Below are 23,418 nucleotides of genomic sequence, written 5' to 3'. Positions count from 1 at the left end.
ATAAAATCAATAGGTAGCTGATTTTATCATCGTTAATCAATTTGATATTTTCAAATTGATTATCAATCAAGTTGATAATGATGACCATTATAGGTTGAAGGATAAAAGCATAGATAATTTTTCAATTTTAAAACATCACATAGATCATCTTAGGATATTGAGAGTTCCCTGTTACATGGAGGATAAAATATTTATAGGCAATCACTCAACAAATATACATTGAACACGTATATTGTGTCAGGCACTTGCTGAGATATTAACCTGAAAACCATTTGGGTTTCACTTCATCTTAAAGCCATTTCTCAAAAGTGTATTTTTTTCTACTCTTTTACCTTACAATACAGCAAGCATCTTGTTGAAAGGCATCATTTTACAAATCAATTCTGTGTCTAGGAATGTTAGCATAAAAGGGCAGGGTATCGGCCTGCTATATATATTTGATATTGCTTTTTAAAAACACAGTTGCCATTGTACAATTACTTTTTTGTAAAAGTAAGTTCCTTTTGTAAAGGTGGTTACTTAAGTTTCCTGGATATGTTTTTGTTCTTCCTGAGATTTTACAGTAATTGTGGTAGGAGGGCAGGCGGGATTTGCTATAATCACTACAGAGTGTTTTCTCTGAAGACCCTAAAAAGCATTCTGTTAGCTTCTGCAAACATGAAAGGGCAACATAAGCAGATGAACTACCTAATCTTAAAAACAGTTTCACAGAGGATTATCCTGGTGTCTGGATTACAAATACAATTTCAAGAGATGAGAAGTCATCTGTCTTGATGTTGGTTTACCATTGAAAGTGTTTCTCAGGCTGGGAACTTGTAGGTACATTAGAAGTAAATTAGATTACGAGACCCTAGGGCCATCTTGATTTGAATTTCCCCAGTGCTGAATATGTGATTTGCAATCAATATTGTTTTAATCTATATTGGTTAAAATACAGCTTATTTGCAGGTTTCTCACTCAGAGATTACTACTTTCTTCTGTTTCCCTCCTCTAAGCCAAGGTCATATTTGCCTTTCACAATGCAAATTAAATTACATTATACCATGTTCACTTGAGTTGATTTAAACTCAAGTTGAGTTTAAATTCTGTGTAGAGGTTTCCACATAAGCCAGGTAAAATAAAGTATCAAGCAATTTCTAGATATTCAAATAGATTCTGTATTTTAATCACTTTAACCATAATCTGTTATCTTTTTGGAGGCAGACACACTAATGCTTATGAAATTTTTTGTGTATTTTTTTTTTCATTTTCTAACTTCCTTTGCAGTTAGGTTAGGGCCATATGATCAGCTTCAGCAAACTGGCTTTGAATCCTCCACTTTGTTTTTCCTGTCACATTGAGCCAGAAAGCCACTGTTGAGGTAGCAAGAGTCACAAAATGGTGGTGCTTCCATGTGCTTAGATCACTGAGTGATTCTACGGAAGACAGTCCCCCATAATTGGCATCCAGTAAGTAGAATAAGCAAGAAACAAATGGTTATTGTGTTAAGCCACTGAGATTTCAGGGTTAATTTGTTACCATGGAATGAATTAACCTGTTCTAATTAATTTGTTTTCCCTTTTCAATTTATTTTTCAATATTTATTTTGTTGTCAGTACAACACATAATTATCCTTGCTTATGACTGACCTGGGATTATTGACCTCAACTTCATCAAACATACAAAATCTACTTCCAACTCCTTGAATATAACGAGAGTAGGCATCTATATAGTCCAACACATAAGAACTGTCTCATGTGTTAGAGTAGATGATACTCTGATACCTTTGCGCATTTGAACACAACGCAGTATATTACAAGCAGGACATATTTAACAAATGCCAATAATGTAATTTGGGTAATTTTAGGTCATTCTTTTTCTCCCATCTGTTGGAGAATTTGGGCCCTCACTCTTTTTAATACTACCTCCTCTTCTTAAGCACAGATACTTTTAAAATAACTAATTTAAAAATCTGCTTGGTTATGGATTTGATATCGGGAACAAACTGTTCCTTTGACAGGTCTTAAGGTGAAACTCACCCTTTTTAAATATTTTTGACTTTGAATAATGACAACCCTACAGTAGACATACTCTTCAGGGCAGGCAAAATGAGATAATGATGTAGGTGGATAGACATGAATAGCCCTTTTCCACCAGGTACTGTTTAATGATCAGCCTGGGACTGGGAATTAAGTACGTCTTATATTTGTGACATGTTGCTCAGAGGAAACGGTGATGCATGTGACAGTTATCAAGTACCCTGGAAATTACACTTCCTCGCATAGTTTTAATTGACATGGGAAGCTCTGTGATTTATAGATCTCAATGTTTTCTACTACTTGAGAGCTTTCTTACACAAATGCACACACCCACACACATGCGCGCACACACACACCACTCACCTGCATGCACGTATACTTTTGCTAAAGCCATAATTGCAGAAACTGGAAAACTCAATTTCATTTTGACCTTGTGAGTTATTTTATACTATGCTATCAGTGTTTGAAAATAAGGTTCACTTCTCCTTAAAATAAAGAGCAGGTATTTTTTAGCAAAAGCATTCGATTTCATTAGAGATATTTTAAACATCACTGGATGTTTTTCTGGACTTCCTGTTGAGTGCATTATTTTTGCCATTTGTAGAGTGCTTTTTACCATGACTTGATGCTGCTTAAAGAGCAGAATTATTTAACAGGACAAAAAGGCATTTTATTTCCTATAATGTTCATGTCAAAATCTCTAGAGAATATAATCACTTCTGGCTTGTTTTGAAAAAGTGACCATTTCCCATCAAATCAGCTGCCCAAACTAAATTTCAGAAATTAGTAAAAACTAAATTCAAAACCTATTGGCAATGAAAATAATTGTTTATGTGCAATGTTTTACCAGTTTTGAAAAAAATAACTTTTTGTTGAAAGAATTGTGAAAGTTACCAAGTTCTGTATTTATCCTGCTGTCATAGCTCGTAGCATAATGCCTAAAACAAGGCAAGTGTTCAGTGAATATTTTTAAATGGTGAGTTGTACTAATATTTCCAATTTCCAGATGAGGAAGCAGGGACTCAGAGTTTAATTGGTTCACACCTCTATTATTCACAACAGTTCAGTCAGTCATTCTCTATCCTTTCTGCACTTAAATACTTCATTTATTCATTCATCAGAATTTAACAAGTTTAAACCATTTGCATTCAGATTTCTATTTAGGTCATGATTTGAGCACCTATAAGTGTCAGATACCACACTAAGTGCCTGGAAAAACATCTCATTAACTCCCCAAAATGTCCCTGCCACATAGATGTTATTATATCTATCTCAAATTTAACTGTGCAAATATTTCTTACTCCCATACCACGCATCAGTCTCTGGAGATCTTTATAATGAGCAAGACAAGACAAGGTCTTTGCCCTGAAGGCACTTACAGTCTTGCACAGAACATGCAGAGAAGCAGATCACACAAATGTGATGAGAGTGATAAAAGAGGAGGCTTGTGATGTTAGGGAGGCCTGGAAGAGGTGACCTCGGCTGAGACCAAGAAGGTCCCTAAGGTAGCAATATTGAGGCTGGACTTTGGGTTAATGATTTAGCATTAACAAGACGAAGATGACACGGGGCTGGGTGCAGGGGCTTACACCCGTAATCCCAGCACTAGGAAGCTCATGTGGGAGTTTGAGGCCAGGAGTTCAAGACCAGCCTGGGCAATGTAGCATGACCTTGTCTCTACAAAAAAAAACAAAAATCAGCTGGACATGATGATGCCTGTAGTCCCAGCTAGTCAAGTGAGCTATAATCTCAACACTACATTCCAGCCTAGGCAACAAAGAAAGACCCTTTCTCAGGGGGGAGAAAATGATGACAGAGGAGGAAAGAGAACTCACATTGACCAGGGGCCAAGCAAGAGTATGTCACATTTGCAAACCTAGAAATACAGAGTGGCCTGAGCCTAGAGAACAAGACAGAGTGGTGGGAGATGAGGCTGGAAAGATGTGCAGGAGGCAGATGGCAAAAGCTCTCAGAGCTTTGATAAGGATCTCAGACTCCTACTGCCAAGGGAAATGGAAAGTTATTGACAGGTCCTAAGCAGGAGAGTAACATGAGAAAATGCACGTTTCAGAAAGATGAGCAGCCTGCCTTGCAGAGCATGAGTTAAATCCTTGCTCCATGGTATATGGTTCACAGCATCAGCACCACCCAGGAGATGTTTAGAAGGATGAATTCTTGGGTGTCACCCCAGGCCTACTGAATCAAAACTCTCCACGGGTGAGGCCCAGGACTCTGTTTTGACAAGTTTTCTGGTTGACTTTTATGGGCACCAAAGTTTGAGAACCACTGGATTTTGATAGACGTTCTCAATCTCGGCTGTACATTGGAGGGTTTAAAAAAAAAACTGCAGCCTGGGCCCCAATCCAGAATATTACATTTATTTGGTCTGGGTACAGCCTCAGCATTAGGATTGCCTTTTATTTCTCTCTGGGGATTCAAATATGCAGCCACGTTGGGGAACTGCTGTGTGTCAGAGGGAAGCAAGGGAGAATGAAGGTGAAATCAATGGTTGAGGATGGAGATGATGGCAGCCTGGCCATCAAGACATCATGCTAAGTGCTTTATGAGTACCATCTTCTTTCATTTTCAAAACAAGCCTCTGCTGTTGGCTTTGTTACTGTTAGGACTCCCTCTTTGCAAATAAGGCCACAGACAGAGAGAGCTTAGTATATTTCCCAATGTCACAGAGCTGGAAAGCGTCAGAGCAAGGATTTGAAGCCAGATCTGATTGTTGCCAGCTCCTGGGTCCCTGACTACCATGTGCTGTGGCTGCTTTGGTGTGGAAGAGAGAGCTAAGGCACAGGGCACATAGAAAGCTTGCTAGCAATTCCTGTAAAAGTGCCTGGCTAAAGTAATCAAGGGGGGCTTCTTGAAGAAAGGCCTGAAGCCAAATGCTGAATGATACAGCAGACTTGAAACGGTAGAATGAAGAGGGGAGGTCATTTCAGGACTGCGGGGAAATGGGGAAAGACTGGTTGAGCACTATGGGATCATAAAGAACTAGATTGGTGTTCTGTTTGGGTTTTTTTTTAATGTATTTATTTGCTGCTTGCTCAGAAAATTGCTGCATTTGGAGCTCTTGGGTTATATTTACTGCATTGCCAGAAGCCAGCAAAGACATAAAACCAGTGACTCAAACGCAGGCAGGGTTCTCATTGGCTGGCAAAACCTGGGAGCTAAACCCTGCATTTTGCAATCAAGGAGAAGTACATCCTTCAGAATGGAAACTTTGACCTACCCAAGGTCTTCTCTTGGAGAGGAAATAAGGCATGATAAAGAAAGACACAAATGATCTTATTTTAACTCTTCCACAAATTAGGTAGTATCATCTCCTTGGATGACTTTTTATAAAAACAGAATGTAATTGACTGTTCATGGGAGACCAAACTCCATGTTCCTTCTACAAATAACCCTGAAACAGAGCCCTCAGTAAAGACTCAGATGGATGGCAAGGTTGTAGATTCCATCAGATTCTCCTCCAGTTTATAATAGAGTTATTTATGCCTACAATGTGTTGAACCCCTGCTGTCTGAGAGTATTGATTATCATTGTTAAAATACTCCTTTGAGGTTACTATTTTAGTACTGCAGCTATAGATGCTCAGAGAAGTTGAGCGTCTGGCCCTGATCACACAGTGAGTATGTGTCACTGGCTGCATTAGATCTCAAGATCTTCTGATTCTGAAATCCATTGGTTTTTTTTTTTTCCCTAAGGATTACCCCCTCTATCTGGAGCTAATTATCTCTGGATCTTTAACCTTTTAAAGCTTGGTTTCTTACCCACAAGGGGATGAAATCTGTTATACTTCTTTAAGTGCTGCAGAATCAGAATTTTTATAAGGGAGAATATATGCAGGCTGTGGAATGCCAAGGACTAATAGCTGCTAAGATGTACTGAACGTGACTGCATGCTGAGCACTCTGCTAATTGTCATACACAATACACATCTGTTTTATTCAATCTCTTATCGATCCCCTGAGGTAGGTATTATCATTATTATTCCCATTTTAGAGTTAAAAGAGTTGAAAAAAATAACAGCTTTGGCTTAGAGAGGTCCAATCACTTGCCAAGGATTGCTCAGGTTTAAAGTGGAAAGGCAAGGATTTGAACCTGGACAGTGGAGGGGGCACCTGCTGACCATGTTCTATAAGCTCTACATTAAAGGTGGCTACACAAGAGACAAGCTTTAGGAGATGAGAGGAAGGAATTTGAACGCAGCGGCCAGGACTTGAATGCTGCAATACAGCCACAGTCCAAAGCCAAGTGCAGTAGTCTTGAGGCAGGAGCTTCGGCACCCCCGTCTCCTGGTTGGGAACTGACACTGTCCCAGCTGTAACTTTCCAGACTGCAGTGCACCAGGAAGGCAGCATCTGCTGGAGCAGCTTGTCTCTGAAGGAGGATAAAAAAACATGGGGCTGTGAGGAAAGGAGGGCCCTGCCAGCTGATGGGAGTGCTTTATGGGGAGGTGCCTCTACCCTCCTCTGCAGTAGCTCTTGGAAACCTCCACCTCAGACGTTAATCCCTAGGAACCCAGGGGACATGCTGGGAAGTAGAGAGAAAACAAAGTGAACAGATTGAGCTAAACCCAGGTCAGCAGGGGGCTTGCACCACAGCTGCTTATAGAGACCCTGTCTCCATCCCCAAAGTCCAGAATTAAGAAAGCGATAATCAGGAAAGAGACTGGTTATAGGCCAGCAAAGTCCAGTCTTTTCCGATTTCTGCAGAGAATGGCTCTTGCTGGAACACAGCCACTAGGCAGCAAGACAGAGCAAACTAGAAATCAGCTGACTGGGAGTTTGGTCCCAACCCTCCCTGATCATTGTGTGACTGTGGGTAATTCGTTCTTCCTTTTTGGGGTCACAGCTGATTAACTCAGTCCTGTATCCAGTCAGGCAGTCATTTTATTCATCTGCCAGGCATTTACTCTGAGCCCACTCTGTATTTGCCACTGAAGCACCTACATAAGTAGGTGCCAGGGATGCAGCAGTGAGCAAAATCACAGCCGTCCCTGACCTTGTGGAGCTTACAGCCTAGTAGGCAAACATCAACCCACATACATACATGAAAGTTATATAACGATATATGTTAAGAAGGGAAAGGTACCTAATTATCAGGAGAGACAGGAGAAATTCACAGATCTGGAGAGTGGAACAGAGTTGCTGCAAAGCTGAAAGATGAAGGATAAGATAAGAAAGGGTTACAGCAGTCAAGGGAGAGATAAGGAAGAGTGCTCCAGGCATGAGGAACAGCCTGTGCAAAAACCTGGCAGCAGAAGAAAGCTAGCCCTCCCAAAAGCCTGAATGAAGTATTCAGTGGAACACACTGAGGGAGGCTGTGGTGCCCAGCAAAGCTGCCGAGCTTGGCAGGGGCCACACACCCAGCCTGCAGTTGCTGCATTATCCCTGAAACTGCTTCCAGCCACAGTCTGGATCACTGTCACTCTATTCCTGAGGCTGAAGTTGGTTCATTTACTCTAAGGCTGAGAACGATAGATTTTTCCAGAAAGCAGAACCATTATTCAAATAAGGCATAAAGTAATCTGCCTATTTCTGTTTATATTTTCTGTGTATTTGAATCACATCCTTTCTTTGCTTGACCAAACACTGCCTCTTGGCAGCGACACTGATGACTTTGGAAGAGTTGAGAGTTGAAGTTGCCTCCTTATCATCGTTAGCCCGCGAGCACTAAAGAATTCAGACATCCCCGGGGGAGGCTGGTACCCAAGGATGTTTCCCAGGCACACTGTCAAGGCTAATTCTCCAAGGCCTCTGAAGCTAAGGAGAAGGCTCCAGGCCCAGGCCCCGTGACAATTTCTTCATCACCCTAGAGACCAGACAGGGCATTCCCAGGTGTGAATTCCTTTCTGCTGACATATAGACCTATTTGCATAGTGGGATTGCTTCCTCCTTGTCTCCACCCCCACCCCCATCCCCAAAATTCTGTCTGCAGACACGAGAAAAGTGAAGTACGCAGGAAAATCGCCTGGGTGAGCACATCCCAGAATGTGTTCCTGGGAACACGTAGTCAGATACGTTTGGGAATGTGGGGCTGCCTGAGGTTGCCTTGGTGTAGGATTTCTTGATCATGTGCGTTGTGGCTCTCCAGGAATGGGATAGAGTGAGCAGAGTTTCTAGTTTTTATTTGACCACAGAATCTTTTCTCATCGACGATCTAGAGGACCTGCAGGACTGATATTCCCTAGAATACAACTTTGAGAAATACCAGTCTAGGCTTTTCAGAGAATCCTGAAACGTAATAGCTGAAAGCTTGTCATTTCCCTCAGATGAACAGACTGTGCATAGAGAGGTCACAACTTTGGCTCAAGATCCCACAGAAAAGGCAAACAGGATCAGAACACAGGTTCCTAACACCCATTCCAAGATCCCAGGCTTCCTCACCCTTGTCTGATTTCTCTCATAAATTATAAAGGCAAGGAGGAGAATTAAAATCTGGTGACTCTCCATTCTAAAATAGGGATAATTCTATAAACTTGGCTAAACTGTAGGAACTCTGTGTGCCAGCACCCACCTCACTGGGTGCTTTAGATGTACACCATCTGACTTAATCCTCATCATATGCCAGGGTAGGTATCTTATCCCAGTTTTACAGATAAGGAAATGGAGGCTCAGAAAGGTTCAATTGCTTGTTCAATCCCTGTCAATAAGGAAATTGCAAAGTCAAGATTGGACCTAAGTCAATCTGACTTCCATTGGACAATGCTGCACATTTTGTCATTTGTCATTTTGTCCTTTCAAAGAGCTATGCAATATAAAAATGATGTCCACTCTGCAGGTGAGGAAACTGAGGCATGGTGTGGTTAAGAAACTTGACAAGGTTTCAGCACAGCTAAAGAGTGGGGTAGAGGGGTGCAACTTCACTCTGTTATATCTCAAGTCTGTGTTTAAATCAGCCCTATAGTGATAGGCTAGTTTTCATCTTTGCATTGACAGAAAGAGTACCACCCACGAGCCAGAGACAATTGCCTCTGGTGGGCTTGAACTGATGGCTCAGGCAATACCTGTCTATATGTATGCAGTGCTAGGCTTAGTTCTCCATCACTTTAAAGGAGAAGCCAGAGGAAATACTTCCCTTTGCTTGACTGACAAGTCAAAACAACCATACAGCCTCTGCTTGACCTCTGCTTGTAGGAAGATTATTTGTCTAATTAGGTAAAGAGCCTTTATGCACATGTACATTTTTGAACCCTAATGAGCTGTCAACGTGAAAGGCTTGCCCTTGGCTCGGTTCTCCAGCTGATCTTTCCTTTCCTCAGTGGAAAAGACCAGCGCAATGAACAGAACCTCGTTTCCATGGAAGCTCACTCACTGGCTTTTTCTTTCCAGCCCTTGAAAAGGTAATTACTTGATTTCTCTTTATATTTTGGGATTTCATACAGTGGAGCTGTCAAGCTCCTCACTCGAGGATGGCCTTCTCCATCACGCCAAGCTATTTTAGGGAGCTTCAGTTGCATTTCCCTTTTCATCTTCTCTTCAGATCATTAGCCATCAGGCAGCAGTGGCCACCTTCTGGTCACTCCCGCTAATGAAAGTCTAACAGAGCAAGGGGACTTAACCCCAGGGAAAGTGGGAGACACAAAAAGCCAGGGAAATTTGTCAAGAGATGGGAGCCTCTGATCACATCATCTCTGCTGCACAGACTGTCAGACCGAGACCCCACATCCACGCCAGTAAGGAACACGGTCCCATCTGGCAACTTCTCTTCTGAACCTTTGACGCCCCATTGTGGCCCATGTCAGAAATGCAGCCAACATGGACTGCTCTAAAATAAAAACACAAGGAACAGCAGCCACCATTCATGAGGGTTTGCTGCATGCCAAGCTGTGGGCTGAGCACTTTATATCTGTTGTCTACGTTGATTCTCATGACAACCTCAGGTCGCATTAATTAACCTGATTATTTGGATGAGAAGAGCTGGAGCACAGAGAGGTTAAGTCACTTGCCCAAGGTCACACAGCTACTAAGTGGCACAGCCAGGATAAGGACACAATCATTGCTATTATTTCTTAGGGAGGAATCCAGCACTGCTACAGCCTCCCCAAAAGAAATCAATCTTGACAAGTGACAAAAGGTTGACATTTCTCTGCCCCCAGCGGTGGCTTTATGGATCAAACTGGCCCATGTCTACAAGGAACAAAGTGGGGTTGCTGAGCTAATGAACTGTCACGATTGATTAGAAAACCAAAACAGGCACTTAAGTATGAAACCAACATAATGCAGAGCAGAAGAATTCCAGTTGGAGGCAGACCAGACTTGGTTTCAGATGGCTACTACCACTTCACTAGCTGTGTGATTTGGGGAATGTTCCTCTACCTTATCAAGACTCAGTTTTCTTATCTGTAAAATGGGGGTAATGATACCAACCTTACAAAGTTGTTGTTTCACATTTGGAATTTTCCATACTGCTCTGTGGAATGTGTGATTTTTGGTGGAATAATTATGTAAAAGACAAGGTTAAATAGAGTTAAAAAGAATTATTTGCTCTAGAATTTCTCAAAGTCTTGATTATGCTGACCTATTTCAGATTTTCAAGAGGAATTCTCATTTCCTCACCCCAGAATCCTTTTTCCTTTGGGAATGCACATTAGTCTCTGTTTCTTGGGACCCTTTAGAAAATGCTGTAAAACAGGTCATAAGGTGTTTAGTGTTTGGTACAGGCATCAATAAATGCTAATCCCTTCTTCTTTACACCCAAATCATGCCTGTTTTTGCTGGATTTCAGTTCCACGGAGTCAGGGACTAGGTCTGTCTTGTTTCTTTCTTATTCCAGTATCTTGACATATCAAGACATTCCATAAAAATTTAATGAATGAATAAGTTAGTGAACTAATGAATAAAAGAATTAAGCTTAATGTAGTCCTTGCCTGCTCATCTTCATTGCCAGCATTTTCTGCTGTTTCCAGTTGCATTCCATGAAGTCAGTGGGAGAACTCAAATGCCTCTGGAAACTTTAGTAACGGAGCTGGTTCTGTTAAGCTGTATTTTCCCTCTTCTGTTTTAACCTGTATGAGTTCCCTATCGTCTGACAAAATTCTCCTAACCAAATCATTTAGCTGTTAACCAACTTTAGCCAATAACCAAATCATTTTGCTGCTTCCTGGTGAAGCAGTCAAATGTTTCATTTGCTTATATATGTTGAACAAGACATTTCTGAGTGTTCCCAGTGGATTTGCACTTGGAGCTAAAGAACTCTTGGGCTTCCCAAGGGAATGAAAGAAAAGCAGCTCACTGGAACCTAAAAACAGCACTGAGGATGCTGTATTTCGCTCTATTTGTGTGTCTGTTAAGAAGTGGTTACTGGGATGGATCACTGGTCAGTCATGTGACTGCTTTTGGGTAGTGTGCTATACGTTTGTTTAAAATACAATTTCCAACTCATGTTCTATGAGCATTATGCAAAAAATAAAAATTACAGTTTCAGTTTAAAAACAGTTGAGTGTTGGGGCCTGGCACGGTGGCTTATGTCTGTAATCCCAGCATTTTGGGAGACTGAGGCGGGTGGATCATGAGGCCAGGAGTTCCCAGGCCAGCCTGGCTGACCTGGCGAAACCTGAAACTCCGTCTCTAGTAAAAATACAAAAATTAGCCAGGTGCAATGGCATGCATCTGTAATCCCAGCTACTTGGGAGGCTGAGGCAGGAGAATTGCTTAAACCCGGGAGGCAGATGTTGCAGTGAGCCGAGATTGTGCCACTGCACTCGGGCCTGGGAAAGAGAGCAAGACTCAGTCTCAGGGGGAAAAAATAGTTGAGTTAGTTAAAGTCTAACAAATTTTCTTACTGCAGCGCTTCTCAAAGACTTTGTAACAGAACACCCTTTTGAAAATGCTGCCTTAGGATACTTAGCCAAATGCTGCAATCCAGTTTTTATGATCTAAGAAATAGTCCTTCTCCCAAACTCTGGAAAGGGGAAGATAAAGTGATGCTGGTTCTTGACTTGAACAGGATGATTAAAATGTACAGCATAAAGCCAGATTGATTTTTAATGTGTTTTGTAAAATAAACCAAAGAAGATTAATTATGATGCTTCAAAATATGACCATACATTTTCTTGTGTTGTTGTTTATATCATATTCCAGATAACTTATTTGCTATATCATTTCACGGCATAGGTGAGAATCTTTTTTTTTTTTTTTTTTTATATAGGCAAGGAACTTAACTTTCTTCTAAAGCTAATTTTAGAGGAAAGGGACTTAGAAAACACGTTTTTCTTATGCTACTTTTATTTGAATGCCACTGTTCCTTAGTAAACTTTTCTGTGAATAAAATATAACTTGCTGAATAAGCAGACCCAATACAGCTTGAAAGACAATGCCAGTGTTTCTTGGAAATAATCGTTTCAACTCATAAAATGAAGATGAGCGACTACGGCTTGCCACCTGTTGTAAATAAAATTTTATAAGAATACAGTGGGTCTCATTCACTTACAGCCCTTACATTCACTTATATATTGTCTTCACTTACATATTGTCTAGCACTGTTTTTATCTGCAAGGGAGGAGTTGATTTACTGCAACAGAGATCTTATGGCTCTCAAATCCTGAAGTTTTGAATTTAGGGTCCTTTGCAGAAATGTTTGCTAGTCCTTTCAAAGAGTCACAGAAAGATGTGAAAGGATGAAGACTACATAACTGACCCCTTTTTCTTTAGGTAGAAAAAACCTGAAAACAGATAAGTTAGGGAATTGTCCAGGCTTATTTAAGCTTGGCTGCTGTGATCTTTATATCCTAATAGCTCTCATCATCAGGGAAGATAGGGATAGATTTCAACTTAGATATCAGCACCAGCTGATTGGAAGTAGCCATCTGGAGAGCTGGTTGAGGTCTCAGGGTTCAAAGAGAAGGAATGCAATGGCATTAATCTTCCATGGTCCAGAGGTAGAGAGCAGCTAGACATGTGCCGTGTATGCACTGGGGATATGCACTATGTCTACTCCTGACATTTCTAATAGTCATATTGCCATCTTCTTCTTTGTACATCTGCCATGTAAGCACTTTCTTCATTGGGCCAAAAAGAAGTGTGCATTGGGTCCTCATTAGAAACACTGCTATCTAGCAGTTCAGAAGAGATTGATGGTTCTTGTGCAGGGTCATTCAAATGCCTGTCTTAGCAACTGCCTACCACATCATGCTCTGCCTAAAAGAATTAACTTGAGATTTTGCTCAAACTGGATTTGTCGGTTACAAGAATCTATCTTTAGTGAAATACGTCCCTGGAGCACAGTGTGGGGGGTGTAAAATGGAATCTCATGATTTTATTGGCTTTTGTGACCCAAACTGAAAGTCTCAATGTCTGTGCTTTTTGCAGCTGGACAATCCAGATGAGCAAGCAGCCCAGATCAGACGAGAGCTGGACGGACGTCTCCAAATGGCAGACCAAATAGCCAGGGTAAGGAAACATGGGGGATATTTGCTGGGCCCAGGCCAAAGTCCCACTCAGGAAGCACACTGATTATTGAGAGCTTCTAAAGGATAAAGCTGAGAAGCAGAGAGGAGGGAAGATGAGGACAATTATCCTCATTGGGCCCTTAGCCCACCTCTCTCAAGGCAAGCTCTCCCAGAGATAGCTCATGCATTTCCTATGCTGCAGTGAATACCCAAGCTCAGACCTCCAACCTTCCTTCTGAGTTCTAGACTCATAGCTCCAGCAGCCTACTGAACATTTCCACTTAGACATTTTCCTGGCATTTGAGGTTGAACGCATTAAAAATCCGGCTCCTTGTCTTCTTCCTCCCACCCCACACAGGCAACTATGTTTACTCCTCTTTTCGTGTTCTATATCCAATTGCTGTGGATGAAACCTTCTAGCCATTGTCAATTTCTTTTTCCTCCCTGCTATGCTCTACACTCAGTCAGCCACCAGCCTCACATGACTGCCTCCTAAATGTGGGTCAGAGATCTCTTGACGGTTTTTCACTCCTACTCCTGGTGCTTTGATATAGGCCCTCATCTTCAGCGCCTGAATATTACAATAGCCTCCTAATGGGAATCCCTGGCTCCAATTCCCCCATTTTCTATCCATCCTGCACATAGTTGCCATACAAAAACTCATATATAAATATCTCAGAACAGAGCCTCAAAATCCTTCAACAGATTCCTTCTTTGCTCCCAGGACAAAATCTAACCTCTTTAGAATGATATTCAAGACTCAGCCAACAGACTCTACCCTTTCTTTTTAGCCTTACGTCACACAACTTTCCCATCGGAGATCCCCAGTCCAACTACAGAGAATGTCTTCTTCTGAATATACCAGGCCCTTTCCAGGGTCGGTGTCTTTATACGCACTGATGTCTCAACCTGGAATGACCTTTCTTCTCCCCTCCACTTAGCAAACTCAGCTATTCAGCCTTTAGTACCTGACTTAAAACATCTTCTCTAAGAGCTTAGCAGTTAGTCCTTTCCACCTTTGTGCTTTCATCAGACCGCATATCAACTTTTATTATAACAGCTTCTTGAATGGTGATCATTTGTTTATGTGTCTGAGTCTCCCAGTAGATAGGACTCCTCGAGGGTTGAGGTTATGTCTTACTGTTTATGACTACAGTTAGTTTTTATCTACCATTATTGCTATCCCTGCCATCTGTGATATTATTAATAGTAGTCAAGCCAGTCAAATTTGTTGAGTGCTGATTGTGTTCTAGCATGCTAAATGTTTCACGTGGATCAACTCAGTCAATCCTCAAAACGGCCCTCCAAGGATATTTCAGTTATCATTCTTGGTTTAGAGATGGGGAAGTCAAGGTTGAACCTGCTGGGCACCAGCAAAGAGGCTGTGCCACGCCCTCAGCTCAAGTCTGTCTAAATATCAGTGCTAGCACCAGGCTGAGGCACTTACCTCAGGTACAAAATTTAAGTGGGCCTCCGGTGATCAAAATAAACATTATTTTAGTAAGGTATTTTAAAATTATAATTAATACCAAAAAATCCATGAAGAATAAAATATAAAAATGTTAAATAGCAACAGGCTCCTGCTGATTCCTATTTTATTCACAGGCCCTGTGTGCATGTGAGGGTAGGGGTTATTAGAAACAGCAGGGTGGGCAAAGGGTAGAGCTTTTCTCTTTATGGGGAGAGGTGTCCCAGGACTTGGACATATAGAAAAGGATCCTACTGGAAGAGATGCCAGAGAGATTCCAAGAAGCATCAAAATCCCTCTGAGCTGAAAGCACTTTTACTGAAATGTTTAGCATCTTGTTTTTGGACATCTTTAAAGTTCATCGTCAAGTCCGCCTGGTGGCTAAAAATAGTATGCGCTTATGGATTTGGCTAAAGGTATTATAAAAGGTTCTGTTTTAAGATCCCAATTAATGTGAGAATAAACATTAAGAAGGCTTTAGAATTTACTTCTCCTGCAAGAATGTTTCCTACTGGTGGATTATCCAGAAAATAAGGTCATTTGACCTATTCATCTGCCTTTTAGGCAACAAGTATATCCCCAACTAATAAGTATTCATCCATCTAAATAAAAATCACACACACACACACACACACACAAGAAACAAGCTCATGGCACTTTTAATTTAGTTGGTTTGTTTACTTTAAGGCTTAACAAGATAAAATAAGAAATTCGTGTTAGGCTAATTTTAATTTTTAATAGACCCTAGATGAACAATTAGTATAAATGAGCTAAGATGCTCATCTCTGAATGGTAAATCAAAGAAGTCTCTTCCCCAACCCCCACCACTAAATATTCTAAAGCTAAATTAGATATTATTAATAACTTAGAACTAAGCATTCTTAGACAATGAAATAGGTAATTAAAGTGAATCTTGATTATTATTTACAGAGCATGAAGAATGATTCCAGTATATATGGAGGGTCCCTGTATAGGGTATTGAGGGTTTCTATGAGATGGAGTGCTTACTGCTGTCTCCTGTTCTTTTAGAAATTGATTCTCTTCTGCAAGGTTCACTCATGCCAGTGGCCCCCTTGCCATAGCTAACTGGTCCTGGAGTGAGCTCTTCTTCACCCAGTCACAGTTCCCAGCCTGCCCTGGCCACAAGTGATTGGTCCAGAAATAGGAACTTGATGCAAACTAAACCGATTAATTCCTTGATAGGGGCTGCGGACTGTGGGTCAGGAAGGCTGTGTCTTCCAGTGGTAGAAGATACCTGTAGCAATGGTCAATTCTTCCGTATAGGGAAAAGATGACGAGAGAACAAACCCAACACATAGAAACAGAGACAGAGTCTACACTGAGATGTCAAGGGATCCTCAGTCCTGAGGACATCCATTTAAATCCCTGATTCTAATTATTCTTAAGCTTCAGCCATGTACCTGCTTTTCTCTCAGTTTAGTCAGATCCCAAGAAAAATAAATTCTCCTCTTGCCTAAATCAGCCTGGCTAATACTGATGAAAATTGTGAAATATCTCCTCCACTAAAAATTAAATAAAATATCAAGATCTCAAATATTGGCTAGTTCATGAAGAGATATTGAGACTAAGCACCTTTACTTATCTTCTTTTTGCATGCCCCGATTTTTCTATTTCCAGCAACACAGTGAATTTTCGTGAGGATGTGCAATTCAACCCATATGGCTGAACGTCAGCTCCTGTAAATATCATAACCAGAAATTCCTGGATATAGATGTCATCTATCATATGTAATTCACTCTGTTCTCTGAGTTAAAAGATGGGTAGAACACTTTTGATTGCAAATAAGAGGAACCAACTCAGGCAAGCTTATATAAAAGAGATCGGAGATGGAGGAGCATCTCACAGAGCCTGCAGACAAGCTGCAGCCAGAGCCCAGGAAAGAACAGCCAGGGCCTGCAGAGTGATCAGGACTTTCCCTGCACCTCCCATCTCTGTATGTCACATTCATTATCATTTCTTTCACATCCCCTGCAAATTCACAATGCTGAGAATCAGAACTCTCAGTGGCCCAGCTTGGTTCAAAGGCCAATCACTGGTGCAATTAACCAATCCACAGTGGAAAAGGGGTGAAAGTCTCATCAAATACATGGATGCTGGGGAATATATCACTTAGGGTGAGGGTGGGAAGAAGTAGGGTTGTGGACAAGGTGGACATTATGAATTGGGAAATGCTCCAGGTGTACCTAATAGTAATAACTACCACTTACCTGGTGTTTTCCTATGTGTCAGATACTCTTTTATGCATTTTACATTTGAGAAGTTATCTAACCCTCCAACAACCTAATGAGAAAGCTGCTATTATTATTACCGTTTCACAGATGAGGAGGCTAAAGCAGAGACAGAAGAGGACCTGGCCAAGGTCACTCAATGGCCAGAATCTGCACTCTTAACCAGTATGCATGCTATCATTACAAAATGTCTTCCCAAATATAGGCCTTCACTTGCCTCCTCCTACCAATCCATTATGCCCTTCACCCAGGCTTTTACTTGCCTCGTCCTGACCTCTCTCTCTGCTAATCAGTCCTTTATTAAATGTGTCAGGCACTGGCTGTGCAATTCACATAAAATCTCATTTAGACTTGTGATGAACAATCCTTGGAGTTAACATTAATTCTCCCCGGTATAGGCAAATCAAGGTGTTTACATGCTATGTTCGAGTTCACACAGCTAGTAAGCAGAAAACTGAGTTGTCTAATGCCATGTTTCATGCTATTTTTTTAGAATACACAGGATAGAGGCAGGGAATTACTCCAGGACAGGACTCCCTTCATTCTTCACTCCCTGTTGGTTACCCCTCCTGGAAATTGCTTTCTTTTCTTCACTAGGAGTTGCTGTGTGTTCCCTGAAGCTTATCTAGATGCCCAAATGAAGCAGCAGTTTTAGGAAGATTTGGCTCCTAGAACTCAGAATCCTCCCTGCTTTGATTTTTTTAGAATCTGGAAAAGATATCGTAGGGACCCTGGTTATTTTGCCAGTAGCATTCTCATTATCACATATTTCCACTGAAAGCCATGTTTGTCCTCTCTTCCAAGGAGGGAAGGGAGGCAAGAGCAAGCCGACTTTCCCTTACCCATGACCTTGTACTGTAATATATCAATTCAATCACACCAGCATCTCACGAATCATCAGACAGAGACGGCTGCACAAGAACATCAGATAGAGACGGTCTCGCTGTGAACATCAGTCATGCTGCCTTAAAAGTTCCAGAAAGAGATATGAATGCATTTTTTAAAATCTGGTAGAAAAGACTTCGTAATCCCTGCTCAAACATTTTCCCAAATCCTCTCATGTTGATATTAAAGTGTTCCCAAATTTCACCCAGGAATTAAGTCTAAGTTATTTAAATTGTGTGATCAAAAGTTGACATTTGAGCTTAAGCAGGCAGATTGTGGCATTAGTGCTGCTGTGATATTTGCCAGTTCTTTTGGCCAAATTTTACTGTAAAATTCCAAAATTATTGAGCTAATTATTTAAGACAAATCATACAGCTTTTGTAGTGTCAGTGGCAGAGGTCTAGGAGTAAAACACCATTGGTTCTTCAAGCCATCATTTTAAACGTGGAAATGCCACTTAGACCCCTCTTCCATGCAGAACACAATTAGTAGCTCATACCCTGGCCCTATTGCAAATATCAGTGAGAAATAATATCCAAACATTTTTCTGATGGAAAAGTTCTGTTCCACACATTGCTAAAAATCAGATACAAATGGGATCTTCTCCTACCAGAGAATAATACTAACCCCCAACTTTCAAATTAATGTTGGACGTGGCATTCATGCTGTGTTATGATCGCACATAAGTGTCTAGCACATAGTAGGAATTTATGTCAACTTGTTGCCTAAATATTTGAAAACAAAAAAAAGGGTGTGTGCAGAGAGCCCCTCTCTGACTCTGGCCTTTGTCAATAGCTAAAAATCCAGGGAAATCTGAGCTCATGGAAAAATATAAATGCCAGGGAGGTCCTCTGAAGCCTGTTGAAGTGGAAGGAAGTTCATCCAATTCATAAAAGCTGAGGAACTAAGACCAATTGGGTAAATAAGCTAGCCTAGAAAACTATCATGCCTGAGCCAAAAAATGCCTTTCAATGTCTGCGGTGCCGATTTTGACAAATTAGTACCAAGACCTCTTTCTCTCATTTAACCTGCTGGTCCCTTCCTCGTTACTCCCTGGGCTTAACCCTACACAGTGCACATTGGCTGGGCAATGGAGGAACAGCCATTGCTGTGGAGGACTCAACTGTGACCAGCCTTCTGCTGACCACTACAAAATGAGGTGATGCATACGGGTTGCACCATGCAGAGAGGACCCCTAGAGTCGCCTCAGATCTATAGACCTTTGGAGCCAGATAGTTCTGCCTTATCCTATCATAGCTAAGAACACAAGCTCTGAAGCCAGTCTGCTAGGTTTCAAGCTCAACTCTACTAATTCTTGCTTTTACATTTCTGCATGATTTTCTTCCACAAAAAAAAAAAAAAAAAAAAAAAAAAAAACAGGGAATAATAGCAGCATGTGCTTCAGTGGGTTGTTGGAAGGATTAGTGAAGTAAAATAAAGCAGTTAAAGTGTTTAACTTAGTGTCCAGAACAAAGTTAGCACTCAGTAAATGCTAAATAAGATTATTATCTTTACTGTAGGCACCATCATTATTAGTAGTATTGTTGTTTGTAGTGGTGGTAATCATAGCATAGCGTTTGCAAGGGCGCATGCATGTGTGTGTGCACGTGTGTTTATGTGACTGTGTGTGTAAAGAGAGGCTGTATGTGTCAGTGACAGAAAAGTATTCCTGTTATAATCTCTTAATTTGCACAATAATTATATCATCATTTCAAATGTAGGTTTATTATCCTCATTCCAAATGTGAGAACCAAAATTCAGATGGGTGAAGGAATCTGTCCAAAGTTACAAAGCTAGTAAGCAACAGAGCCAGCATTCAGGGTTGAGTCTGTTTCACTATTGTGGACTGGAAGAGTTCCTTGGTGCCCTCTTTGTACTCTGCATGCCTCTGTTGCTTCATGTGTCACTAACTGGTCACTTTCTGGCATGCCCCCCATACCATCCCCTCTCAGCTGGCTCTTTCATCTCCAGTGACAGCTGTACTACCTGACACATGATGGAAGCCCAGGAAGTGTCTGAGAGATTTGATTAAATAGCTGTAGCACTGTCAGTGAGCTCCAGTGTCTAGCAAGTGTCCCTCTGTCACATTTCTCCTTTTGATCGCCTACCAGCTTTTGTCATTTGAGCCTTCAGGGTCTAGAGAACCTCAGTCTGAGTAGGGGCCAGCTTGTCAGCATTTACACATGCTCCATTCATCCTCTCCAGGTAAAAATCCAAAACCAGGAAAAAGCCAGCAGCTAAGGGAGGCATTGGAACTTTCAAATGCTATTTTTCGAAATGTTCCAAAATCCCTCAGAGCATAAGTGACCCTAGTGGGAATTGTCCTTGGGAGGCTGTCTCCATTGAGGAATGTTATTAGCCCAAAACAAAAATAAATGGCTAGCAGAGATTTTTTTTGGAGGACTTTGCCCACCTTTATGCTATGTCTTTCATAAAGCAATATGAATAAACAATTCTTCTGTCAAGGGTAATCTATTTTTGTGCTTGAAAAAGTAGCAATGGGGATGGACGACTGCATTTTCCTTTTTTTGGCACAACTTCAGCTTTGAAATGTGTTTGTAATGGGTCTGCCACTGAAAAACTCCACTCAAGAACCTCAGCCTGGATTGACAGAATGCTATTTCTTCCCAAGGCTTAAGTACTTGGAGCAGAAAAATGTCCTTGTTTTCCTTGCAGGCTTCAGTTTTTATGAGCCTCTTTTTATGATGTCATTAGGAACTGTCCAGGTTCTGCCAGGAGTAATCATTCTTTGGATTTTTGCAATACTTTGCTACATAGAATTTGGTGAAGCTAACTCTCAGTCAAAATGGTGTTATCTGTAACCACCGGATCTCCTCAAAAATCTCAACACCATGGAGTTAAAAGGCCCTGAGTGAGTGCCTAAGACGAGTTGTGATAGGAGGAACTGCACTTGACAAGACAGTCTCTCTAAGTTGATTAGCAAGAAGAACCCACTTCACAAACACTAGCTGTTTTCTTCATCCCCCTGGCAACTACCAAGCCAGCAAATGGCATTAAAATCAGAGATATCTCTTACCTAGTTCCTCCACCCACACCAAATGCCATGTAGTTCACTGACGTTTTGATCCCAGGTTGAGGAGGCAAAACACAGGTTCGTCTTATGAGCTTCAAGCTCTTGGGGTGTAAATTTTGCTCCTTGATGGCCTTTAATGGGGCCTAAGTACTACCCTCAGACTATGAGTTAACCTTCTTCCCTCTTCCCTTCACTCTCCAGAGAGGCTGTATTCCCAAAAAAAAGGAAATATTGTGTGACTATGTACAGTTGTATAGACCTTGGATTCACGGTTGCCGATAATATTTTCCATGGGAAGGAGAAAAGAGCAGTGGCCCTATTGTAGCCATCTCAACCTGGTGGCAAACTCTTGTTTATCCACCATCACCTCTGGGAAGCCACCTTGATTCTCTCAGGAAGGACTTATGTCACATTATACTTCCATTACAGTACCTACCTTGATGTTCTTTATAGATCTTTCTCCCCAGTTGCTGTAAGCTAACAGAAGACAGTTTACATCCTCTCATCATGATCCCCCAAGTGCCTAACACTGTATCATACACAGTGTTTGGGGCAGCAAATGTTTTCTAAGTGATGGGGACCCAGCAGCTAAGTCCTTGCATCTTGACGATGTTTTGCATGAAAGATATCCAAGTTCTGAGGTTCATACTTGTCCCTGATCAAGTCCAAGAATGACAAAACGTCAAGGCCACTATGCAGAAGTTTTAGAGAAATACGAATTTCGAGATTCTTTTGTGATGAATCATTAGTAGCTCTTGTCAAGATTATCAGTCTATGATCTCTTTTCAGAAACATCCATCTTGCTCTTCCTCTCACGTTCACCCACAGTGTGTTTAGAAAGCACCACACAGTGGGCTGAGCCCCGTCTTAAAAGCAGGACATGACGATACTAAAAAGTTCCAGAAGGAACCGGTACTGCGAGGTTGCAGAGTGGATTTCAGACCCATATATTTATTCACATGGAAAAGCAGAATCTCAGTGTCCTTCCCCAACTTAGTTTATCATCTCTCCACCTCCTCCTCACAGCTGAATTTTCACAACAATGATATTTAATATGGGCATTTTTGACATGCCATTGATCTGTTCACTCAATTCATATGTATTGAATACATATGTGCCAAATATTATGCTAGATACAGAGAATTCAACAGGAGTATTAAGATAGATGTTGTCCTGAATCATTGCCCAGCAGGAAAGACAGACATTGAACAAAGTTCACAATTGATTTATTAATTATAACAAGTGTCTTAGTCTACTCAGGCTGCTATAACAGAATACCATAGTTGACATAAACAAGAGGAATTTGTTTCTCACAGTTCTGGAGGCTGGGAAGTTCAAATCAAGGCACCAGCAGATTCAGTGTCTGATCAGGGCCCACTTCCTGGTTCATAGGCAGCTGTCTTTTTACTAGGTCCTCACATGGTGGCAGAAGCAAATGAGCAGCTCTCTGAGGCCTGTTTTATAAAGGCACTAATTCCATCATGTTGGCCCTCATGATCTAATGACCTCCCCAAGGCCCATCTTCAAATATCATCACTTTGAGGATTGGATTTCAACATACAAATTATACAAGGATGCAAACATTCAATTCATTTCAATAAGTGCTACCAAGAAAGTGAGTTAGCAAGTACAATAGGAGGGCCCAACCCAGCGAGGTGAAGTCTTGAAGCTGAAATATGGAAGATGACAAGAAGGCTGTTGGTGATGCAGGGAGGTAGGCGGAGAAGAGAGCAAGACTTAGGACAGCCTTCATGTAGGAAGAAGACTGGCACAGCACAGAGACATCTCCAAGCTCTATGGAGAAGAACAACTCTGTATTTGAAGCTGTGGGGTGGCAAGGAAGAAAAACTCTTTTAACTAACTAGTGGGTGGGGAATTACTGAAAGAAAAATAAATTCTTAAGGAACCAAAGTATGGGAGAAGTAACTAGGCCTGTGAAAATTAGAAAATGATCATAGTCAGAGCTCTTTTCTGTAATGCTAGACAGCATCTTTCTTTTCCTTTCTCTCCCTTTTCCTCCCTCCTTCAGTCCCACCCTCTCTTACTTCTTCTTTCTCTTTGTCTCTACCTCTTTCTCTCTCTCCTTTGTCAAGTGTCTTATTCTGCTTTGACCTGATCCAGTGTGGCAGCCAACCCTGAGTCTGTAAGATCTCACTGTTTCAGCACTACGAGCCAATTGTGCTTTCCGCGTCTCTCAGTTCAACTGCTTGAGAGAGTAAATCTGATTGATGACTGGCCCCTTAATAGAATTAGTTGGTTCATCTTGACTCAGATGCCCATGCATGAGACAGCTTATTTTTTTCCCCTATTTATTTATTTTATTGCATTTTAGGTTTGGGGGTACATGTGAAGAACATGCAAAAT

General features: G+C 41.3%; 1 protein-coding gene across 41 annotated transcripts in view; it reads left to right on the top strand.

The window, feature by feature from the left end:
• Positions 1–23,418, top strand: part of CADPS (calcium dependent secretion activator) — a 471,326-nt gene that overhangs the window by 194,178 nt on the left and 253,730 nt on the right. For all 41 annotated transcript variants that reach the window (XM_032290346.1, XM_032290356.1, XM_032290353.1 and 38 more), the window contains exon 4: positions 13,339–13,419. In XM_032290346.1, the coding sequence (XP_032146237.1) occupies positions 13,339–13,419 (81 nt within the window). The remainder of the gene's footprint in view (positions 1–13,338; positions 13,420–23,418) is intronic.

This window comes from Sapajus apella, unplaced genomic scaffold (genome assembly GCF_009761245.1).
Source record: "Sapajus apella isolate SASKATOON/1434 unplaced genomic scaffold, GSC_monkey_1.0 scaffold23, whole genome shotgun sequence".
Lineage (NCBI taxonomy): Eukaryota > Metazoa > Chordata > Mammalia > Primates > Cebidae > Sapajus > Sapajus apella.
This window is presented reverse-complemented; position numbering and strand designations above follow the sequence as displayed.